The 9,029-nt window shown below is 39.6% G+C and overlaps 2 protein-coding genes across 4 annotated transcripts; one reads left to right on the plus strand and one right to left on the minus strand.

Moving 5' to 3' along the window:
* Positions 1–4,832, plus strand: LOC114169591 (nucleobase-ascorbate transporter 11-like). Of its 2 annotated transcripts, XM_085669951.1 has the most exons (11): positions 1–914; positions 1,451–1,548; positions 1,658–1,828; positions 2,150–2,250; positions 2,496–2,631; positions 2,834–2,884; positions 3,050–3,337; positions 3,468–3,702; positions 3,843–4,123; positions 4,330–4,596; positions 4,651–4,832. In XM_085669951.1, exons 1-10 carry the CDS (start codon positions 314–316, stop codon positions 4,555–4,557), a joined length of 2,190 nt encoding a protein of 729 aa, XP_085526077.1. In that variant the 5' UTR covers positions 1–313; the 3' UTR covers positions 4,558–4,596; positions 4,651–4,832. The 2 variants fall into 2 exon arrangements, with proteins under 2 accessions (XP_085526077.1, XP_027910629.1); XM_028054828.2 differs by having other exon boundaries at positions 4,330–4,832.
* A 97-nt stretch (positions 4,833–4,929) lies between these two features.
* Positions 4,930–8,984, minus strand: LOC114169586 (U-box domain-containing protein kinase family protein). 2 transcript variants are annotated; one of them, XM_028054816.2, is made up of 8 exons: positions 8,534–8,984; positions 8,334–8,446; positions 8,124–8,248; positions 7,595–8,024; positions 6,976–7,116; positions 6,227–6,757; positions 5,359–6,063; positions 4,930–5,256 (listed from the first exon to the last, which is right to left on the minus strand). In XM_028054816.2, exons 1-8 carry the CDS (start codon positions 8,697–8,699, stop codon positions 5,056–5,058), a joined length of 2,412 nt encoding a protein of 803 aa, XP_027910617.2. In that variant the 5' UTR covers positions 8,700–8,984; the 3' UTR covers positions 4,930–5,055. The 2 variants fall into 2 exon arrangements, with proteins under 2 accessions (XP_027910617.2, XP_085526076.1); XM_085669950.1 differs by lacking the exon at positions 8,534–8,984 and having other exon boundaries at positions 8,356–8,446.
* Between the last annotated feature and the right edge of the window lie 45 nt (positions 8,985–9,029).

The raw sequence follows: 9,029 nt of genomic DNA on the forward strand, positions 1-9,029 counted from the left end.
CATGTGTAAATCTAATGAACTGAACCACTTCAGAAGCTTGTAATTGGTCACCCAGGAGAAGAAACTTGAAGCATAAGCAAAGAGCCAAACATAGAAAATCTCATCTTTTCCACAATAAAAGATGAGGCAGGGTTATTCCACAGGGATGTTTCGGTAATTCCACTCATTCCTTCGTTCCACCGTCGCTTTCGACAGTTACACACTGAACTCTCTTCTTCGTTTTCACACCATTTTAGTTCCATTCCGCTTCTGAAATCTGGTCTTTGTACTTTATACTAAATTGGGTAGAGTTGAGCAGTGTCATTGGGTGTGAATGGAAACTGGGTCGTTGAACTCGGAATCATTGAACAGAAATGTGGGCATGAGTGTGAGGGGTGGCACTGGGAAGAAACAAGGTGGAGTAGCAGGGAAAGTGGAGCCTTTTGTATCACAAAATGAGCACAACCCGAGAGAGTTACGGTCGTGGGCGAAGAGAACGGGTTTTGTGTCTGATTACTCAGGGGAAGCAGGGACAAGTGGGAGTGCAAAGTTTGAAGCTTTTGAGAGGAAGGGAGGAGGGTCATCTCCCAAGATAGAGATAGATCCGGTGGTGGGGAGGACAAGACGAAACGAGATCGAAACAGAGTCTCGTGGAGGTGCACCGAGGGCTGAGAATGGTGCTGTTTTGGATGAGAGGGGGAGAAAAGAGGAGAGGAAAGTTGGTTTGAATGGTAATGCCAATAATGGGGTGGTGAATAGGGAAGGGAATGGGCATGGAGCCTCTGCAGTTGCTCCGGTGAATGAGGAAAAGGAGGGGGAGGAGGGGAATGGGGATGTTAAGGTCAATGTGTTTCCGGCAGAGGAGGAGCATCGTGATGGAGGGTGGCAGGGTCCGTTGGGATTGAAGTGCGGGCTCAAAGAGAATCCTGGGATTGGTTAGTTTGTGCTCTTCTTCTTTTTTTCTGTCGGTTTTAGATTCTTTTGCACCCTTGATTTCTTTAGTTTTATGAGTTTATATTTTATCTTATAATTTTTGAAGTGTAATGCTATAAGTTGAGCAATGTGAGTGGTGTGTTGTTAACTTCCCATCTTGGATGTTCTGATTCTTGCCATTAAGTTCAATTTATATCTGCTTGAATTGGTCTGTAGTGGTGTGTACCATCAGTGAGTTTATTTGGATTTTGGTGTGAATACCATCGAACCCCTTGATTTCTTTCCGAATAGAGTCATAGGAAGTGAAGAATAGGTCTAGACAAATCTCATTTAAGAATACCAATTCTTGATTTTCCTTCAACATGGATTTGATAAAAGGACTTTCCGAAAGAACCCATTTTCCCAATTCTTTCTTCCATACCATTTTCTTAACTTATTATCTCAATACTTACCAGATTTACTTGCATAGTCATGTTTCTGTAGGTGCCACAATTTTTTTACCTTGTTTTTACTTACGTCTTTGCGTTTTTAATTGCAGTACCTCTTATCTATTATGGCCTGCAGCACTATCTATCATTAGCTGGTTCTCTTGTGTTGATTCCCTTAGTAATGGTACCGGTCATGGGTGGAACAGATGTAAGTATATGCTTTTATTTACAGTTTACTGCATGTAACTCAACAAAATCGATAGTTTTTTCATATGCTTATCTATTTATTTTAATTTTACATTAATCGCTGAGGACAGAAGGATACTGCTTCCGTAATCTCTACAATACTGTTTCTTTCTGGCATCACCACAATACTGCACTCCTACTTTGGTACTCGACTGCCTTTAGTTCAAGGGAGCTCGTTTGTGTATTTAGCACCGGCATTAGTTATCATAAATGCTCAAGAATATCGGAATCTTACCGAGCATGTAAGTTCATTATTTAATTCATTAGAGCATCACTTTCAGGCCCTTTTAGTTTAGGCAGATAAAATTATACTATATAAATCCATAAACTAGACATTAATTAGGAGTTAATTTTCTCTTGGCTTGTTTACCATTTAAACTTGTATATATCTGAATCACCAGCATAAGTTGTCTTTTATCCTTTCTGCTGTTATGTATATGTTATCTTTTAACAGACTTTGTCTATTACGAACCTCTTTATTAACAAATCACATACAACTTTGACTTTTGTTCTGTTAGTTTGGATATGTTCTCAGCTTACATATAAAAGCCCTGTAATTGCAGAAATTTAGACATATAATGAGGGAACTCCAAGGAGCTATAATTGTTGGTTCAATATTCCAATCTATCCTGGGATTTAGTGGTTTAATGTCTGTTCTACTCAGGTAAGAAGTTACATGACATGTCTTAAGTTTGTAAATGTCTTTTGTCTTGTGCTTGATTTAGTAAAGTTTGTTAGTTTGCTCTGCCTTGCTTAATATTTATTTGCTCTGCCTGCATTAGCACACGGAATAGCTATATGCATAAAGGGAATTTATATTGATCAATGAAGTTGTAGAAGCTACTGAACTTTTATCTCTAGAGGGCCGTAAACACTTGAGCCTGATCTGTTTATTCTGTACAATTTTAGGTTAATCAACCCAATTGTGGTTGCCCCAACTGTTGCTGCTGTAGGTTTAGCATTTTTCAGCTACGGTTTTCCACAAGCAGGCACTTGCCCAGAAATTACCATTCCACAGATAGCACTGGTTCTGATATTCACTTTGGTAAGTCATATATGCATTTTGAGCAGTACCAGTACAGGATATTTTGTATCTGAAGTGGTTTTCTAGTTGCTGTAATTTGTAGAATTAGTTATTTTATGTTAGAGGCTGTCTGTTGTAAACAGGTCGTGGCTTTTTGGTTGTTTATTTAATGCTTTAAGGATCATTCAAAAACTCATTCTCTCCTCTTTTTGCTTGTTTGAAGTATCTTCGAGGAATATCTATCTTCGGGCGCCACTTATTTCGAATTTATGCTGTAAGTATCTAAATTACGATAATTGTTCATTTTTAAAATTGATGACCTATGTCATTCTCTCATTTTTGTTTTTCTTGAGCAATCTTGGAGAGTGCTGGCTATGTCTTTCCTTTAGCATGTGTATGCAGTAATAATTCTTGTAACTTAATTCTTTAACATTTTCAGGTTCCCTTGAGTTTGACAATAATTTGGATATATGCATCCTTTTTAACAGCTGGGGGAGCATATAATTACAAAGGATGCAATCCTAATATACCAAGTTCAAACATTCTTTTGGATGCATGTAGAAAACATGCATATACCATGCAGCATTGCAGGACTGATGTTTCCAATGCATTGGCTACTGCTGCATGGGTCAGAATTCCTTACCCTTTACAGTGGGGCATCCCTGTTTTCCATTTTAGGACTTCCATAATCATGGTCATAGTGGCACTTGTTGCTTCTGTGGATTCGGTAAGTATCATTGTCTATAGGTCCTAATCTCAGTTAAATATTAAGATGAATTTTCATGCTGAAAAGCAGAGATCAAACATCAATAGATGAAACTGCAATTGTAACTGTGAACAGCATATCCTTTTTCCAGGTTGGAACTTATCGTGCTACATCTCTGCAAGTTAATTCAAGACCTCCTACTCCCGGTGTTGTGAGCCGAGGAATTGCTCTTGAGGGTTTCTGTAGCATACTGGCTGGGCTTTGGGGTTCAGGTACAGGCTCAACAACCTTGACAGAAAACATACACACAATTGACATCACCAAGGTGGCAAGTCGGAAGGTAGTGGTGGTTGGAGCTGCTTTCTTGATCTTGTTCTCATTTATAGGTAAATAACTCCTGGAGCCAAAATTCTTGTTCAACTTTATACGTTCTCATTGTTCTCCATTCTGGATGAGATGGATCTAAGGATGTGCAGTGGTTTCATTTTTTGAGTTTCAAAATACAACTTTTAATATAATTTTGTAGGGAAAGTGGGTGCCCTTCTCGCTTCCATTCCACAGGCCTTGGCTGCTTCAGTACTATGTTTCATGTGGGCTCTTACTGCAGCATTAGGCCTCTCTAATTTACGGTATAGTCAATCAACCAGTTTCAGGAACATTACAATAGTTGGCGTTTCACTGTTCCTTGGCATGTCTATCCCTGCTTATTTTCAACAATACCAGGCTGAGTCAAGTCTGATACTACCCAGTTATCTGGTTCCGTATGCAGCAGCATCAAGCGGACCATTCCGTTCAGGCATTAAACAGGTTAGATGAATATGTGAATCTTAAGTTTTACTTAATCACACGCTTTCTAACATATCCTAAATGATTTATCATTATTGAAATTGGTACCATGCAGACTTGTCCTTAACGACAAATCTTCATTTTAGCTTGTTTTTCTTGCAAATTAAGCAATATCTTGTTTCCTTTTTGGATGCATATGTGCTGACCTGTCATTTTCAATCTTGAAGCTTGATTTTGCAATCAATGCTCTTATGTCCTTGAACATGGTGGTTACACTGTTGGTGTCATTCCTACTGGACAACACTGTCCCTGGCAGACAAGAAGAGCGAGGGGTGTTTGTCTGGTCAAGAGCCGAAGACATTTCCACTGATCCCTCTTTGCTATCTGAATATTCGCTGCCAAAGAAGGTCGCCCGGTGTTGCTGTTGTTTCAATTTTAAATGTTTGGGAGTATAATGCTTGGTTCACTCTGACATTTTAATCTTGGTAATATTCCTTCAAGATAAAGGTCACTCCTGGATATGTGTATTGCCGCTCGTGAAGGCAAACGTAAATTATGCAGTGTAATATAGTTATAGTGACATTAGGTTGGCCATAGAGTGATAGCTGTAGAACATTTATTATGCTTGGGAAATTGCATTTTTTTACTTGTCAAATTGTCTTGCTGAAAAACCAGATACTATACTTGTATTGATATATTTATATGAATAAGTATTCCATTTTTGCTGTTTCATGTTGAGTTAATACTTCATAGTTGTTGCAAGTCTCTGACTCTGACAGTAAAAAAGAATAGTAAGTCAGAAAGGAGGCTTGAACCTACCCATGACATGCTAATTCAATTGGTAACTTTTTATTTGGAGTTAATGGTCCACCGGTGGCAATGAGAACAAAAAATCAGCACTAGTCACAAACTAATCTGTACATATGATCTAATGAACTAAAAAGAATTCGGTATTAGTGTGTAAGTTTAGGTGATTTATTGGTCTGCCAATCCTCAATTAGGGAACGGAGAGTGTGATTCGGGGTGAGAAATGTGTGTTTCAGCCTCATATTTGTCATTGGTGATGTGTCACGCCCAGACTGCAGCCAGTGGTCTATTGCTTCAAGCTCATAGGAAAACCCATCTGCTGCCAAGTGTGGGTTTTTCATTACCTCCTGCAGCCAACAACACAACCTTAAGTGCATGAAACAAAAAGAAAGGATAAACCTTATTTAGGATATGTAAAAGAAAGTTCTTTGAAAGATGAAGAAACCAACCTGAAGTATGGGGCAAAGAAAAACACTAGGCACATCACTGGTTCCCTCTCTATCTATACACCCACCAAGAATTGCTTTTCGTCCTTCCCTTCCAACTATTTCATCCCCCTTTCTTCTTATCTCATTCAGTTCCTCCAACACCTTTGCAATGCTCAGTTCTGAGTTAGGCTTGGTTTTGGTGGACACGCACATCAAAGCCAGGCCTGCAAGTTCTATTGCTAGATCCAATGGCCATTGTCCAGCCATCTCATCAAGAACGCTAGCCAAAGCCTCTCTGTCCATATCCACTGTCATCACCTCCTCAACGAGCCCGGCCCAATTTCTTCCTGTCAAAAGATGCATCAGCAAAACCCCTATAGCCTGCAAATCTGACTCGACGTTACACTGTTCGTCAGTGCAATCATGGAGCCCAAAGCCCGTGATCTTTGCCACCAAATTGCGGTCTAGGAGGACTGTGGATGGAGTCAAATGGCAGTGAATGACGGGCCTTGGTTCAGCTCCATTGAGAAAGCCCAGACCTGAACAAACTTCTATGGCAATTCGTATTCGGTCGTGCCATCTTAAAGCGCGGTTTTTTCTCCTAGAAAACAGCATGTCTCTTAAGCTTCCGTTGCGCATGTATTCCAAAACTATGCACTTGGGCTCGGAGCAAAACCCCACCATGGCAATCAGATGAGGATGCCTAATATCACCAAGAAGCCTCACCTGAAAATGCAATCTAAATTAGTATTCTATGCACATTAACTTTTGTTTTTAATTTCCTATAATCGATTCTGATTCTAAATTAACATATTATTTAGTAGATTTAGATTTGAACGTGGAATTTGAATGAATTGTATAAGAATTTAACCTAACGAAAAAAATGCACCTTCGATTGGAAATGTTGGAGGGAGAAAGAAGGGAGCATCTTGATGGCAACAGTGGAGTGGTTGAAGCGTCCCCTGTACACATTGCTCCAATCTCCGCCGGACTTCAACCTCAGCCGCTCGGAGAAGTTGTCGGTGGCCAGCCGGATCTCCTCCGCCGTGTACTCGCGGAAGGTGCAGCGCGTGTCGGCGAGTCTGGCGGCCATTCCAATTGCGTCCTTCTGCTTGCAGAACTCGATCCTTCGGTTAAGCACGTCTCTCTGGCGCCTGAGCTCCTCGATCTCCCTCACCATCTCCGTTCTCTCCCCTACCGCCCTCTCGAGCTGCGTCTCCGCCCGCGTCTTGGCCAGCATCCATATTTGAAGCTTGTTGGAGAGCTCCGATTGCACCTCCGTCAGAGAAATGAGCCTCCTCCTCCTCTCTTCCACCTCCATCCTCATCTCCTCCGTCTGCTCCCTCTCCGCTTCCCATTCCTTCTTTAGCTCCTCCTTAGCACCCACCTCTTCTCGAATTCGACCTTCCACCTCCTCAGCCTAACCATCGCATTCATACATTACAATTTACGTGAATCTCACATGCAAGAAAAACAAATCCCTAGAATGCTGAACAAGAAGATAGATTATGTTTATAATCACAATCAATGAATAAAATTAAAGTATAACATTACATGCATGCATTAATCTTTGATGTTTTCTTTAATCCATATATCAATATACAAAATTCTAATCTCAATAAAAATTTAGAGTATTACTCTATTGTTGCACAGACAAATTGCCCATTCAGCTTTTGCGTGCCTTTCTTTACTATCTTTGGCCTCTTTCCTCTTCAATAGAATGGTCTTCTGAGCTTCCTTCAGCTGACTTTTCAGATCTTCAATTTTCTCTGCACCACTCTGAGTAGGATACAGTGTTAGGCATTACTTTTGACAACACCATGTGAAATTTCAAAAGGGAACAAGAACATCCATAAAGTGAATTCATTTTCAAACTCGTGGTAATATTTTCAAAAAATTTACACAAACCAATAGATTGAGTGTTGAAAATTGGTTCCACATATTGAAAACTAAACACATTAAATATTAGTATAAATACCAATGGGCATCAATTTCTTTCAACATACATATCAAATGTTAACAAGAGTCAAAGTGAGAGTTTTCTTAAGAAAGATGGGTATTTGGACTTTCACAAAGAGGCGCCTTCTTTTTCAATATTGTACAATGAAAACAAATCATATTATATGCAAAAGTGAACCAATCATCTAACAACTCTCTACAAGAAACAAAACGAAAGGAAACAAAGAAGATAAATGTTAGCATTAATGAAGGCCACACACATATTTGAGGAAAAATATCTGTCATTGTTGTAAGATACCATATTATAATTGTTGTGTTCAGTGACATGTGGCTCGTTTGGACCAATCTGTGAGTCGTCATTATCTAGCCCGCAGTTTCCTTCCTCCAACTTGGAAGACAACAATTCTTGATAATAATTTTCAATTTCCTGCAGGTAAAATTCCCACTGGTTTCTGGTCACCGGGGACTCCAAATTGCTTGAGGAAAGTGATTCACTTTTATCTGGAGAATCGTGGGTTTTGTCATTGAACCATTTGTCTAACCAATCTTTGAAGGTTATCTTATCTCTTATTCTTGCAACCATGACTCCATGATCATCCTCCATGATTTTCTCATCATTTTTTCCTCTCAGGAAAATTTGCTTCCCCCCACAAATAATGAACAGTTCGCAGAAGGAAGGCTTGTGCTGATGAACATAGAACAATCCACTAATAGCACCTTTAGATTTCCTAATCAAGAGACCGAACACATATTAAGGAAAAACGAGACAATTTAGCTCTACTTGCAAAATGAAACTCTTTGATAAGAAAACCAAGGAAGTTACATACATGGAGGGCTTCATGAATGAAAATCCCATGACCAGTTTGGTTATTCCTAGACCAAAGATCAAGTCTATGACTCGCTTTTGCATTGGCTCATCTGATTTCTCAACTTGAAGAATCTCTGCTGGCACCTGTTATATGCAGAAACAGAAAACACTGTAACATAATTTCATTTCATATGATCTGAGTAATTAATTGGACTTAAAATGTACACACCTTGCCACAGAAAGCAACATACTTGGAAAACAGCTTGTTGATTTTCTCTTGTTCATCTTTCCTGAGAATTTGTAGTTTCTCCTCACTCACAGATCTTGCTGGAAGTTTCCCAACTGCAAAAGAATCACAAAACTAAGCTAAACCCAGTTGAATTTCAATGCAGAGAATGAAAACAAAGTCGATACACAAGTCCAACTTACATGGTGTGTAGACATAATCCATGGGAGTATTGTGTGTGACATGGAGAATAACAACGGAAATTGGATGAGAATTCCATTTCTTTAGAGCCCAATTCAAAGTCTTAAATCCATCCTGTGCATCATTACCAACAGCAACATAAACTTTCTGTGTTTGGATTGAATCCATTTGATTGTTCGAAGCTTCAAAACTTCAACTCCCTATCAGCTACAAGCAGCAAGACCAATTCCAGTGAAACTCATGTCACAGTAGACACGTATGAAAGAGACTTTAACATTGTAAAAAAAGGAGTAAAAAAAGGGTGGTATATGATGATTTTCAAAGCGTTGTTTTGGGAGTTTCGCAAGTGTTTGATTTAAAGACTATTGTATTAGTGCTTTAATCGGGATTTCCAAGGGAAGGGTCGAAGGTGAGGGCCAGGTTTGGACTTTTGTGTATGGCGTGTGATGATTGCCAAAGGGTGCTGGGGTCGTAGTTATGCATCATCTTCTTTAGCCA

The sequence above is a fragment of the Vigna unguiculata genome, chromosome 2 (genome assembly GCF_037176805.1).
Source record: "Vigna unguiculata cultivar grain cowpea cultivar isolate G323 ecotype 2 chromosome 2, ASM3717680v1, whole genome shotgun sequence".
Lineage (NCBI taxonomy): Eukaryota > Viridiplantae > Streptophyta > Magnoliopsida > Fabales > Fabaceae > Vigna > Vigna unguiculata.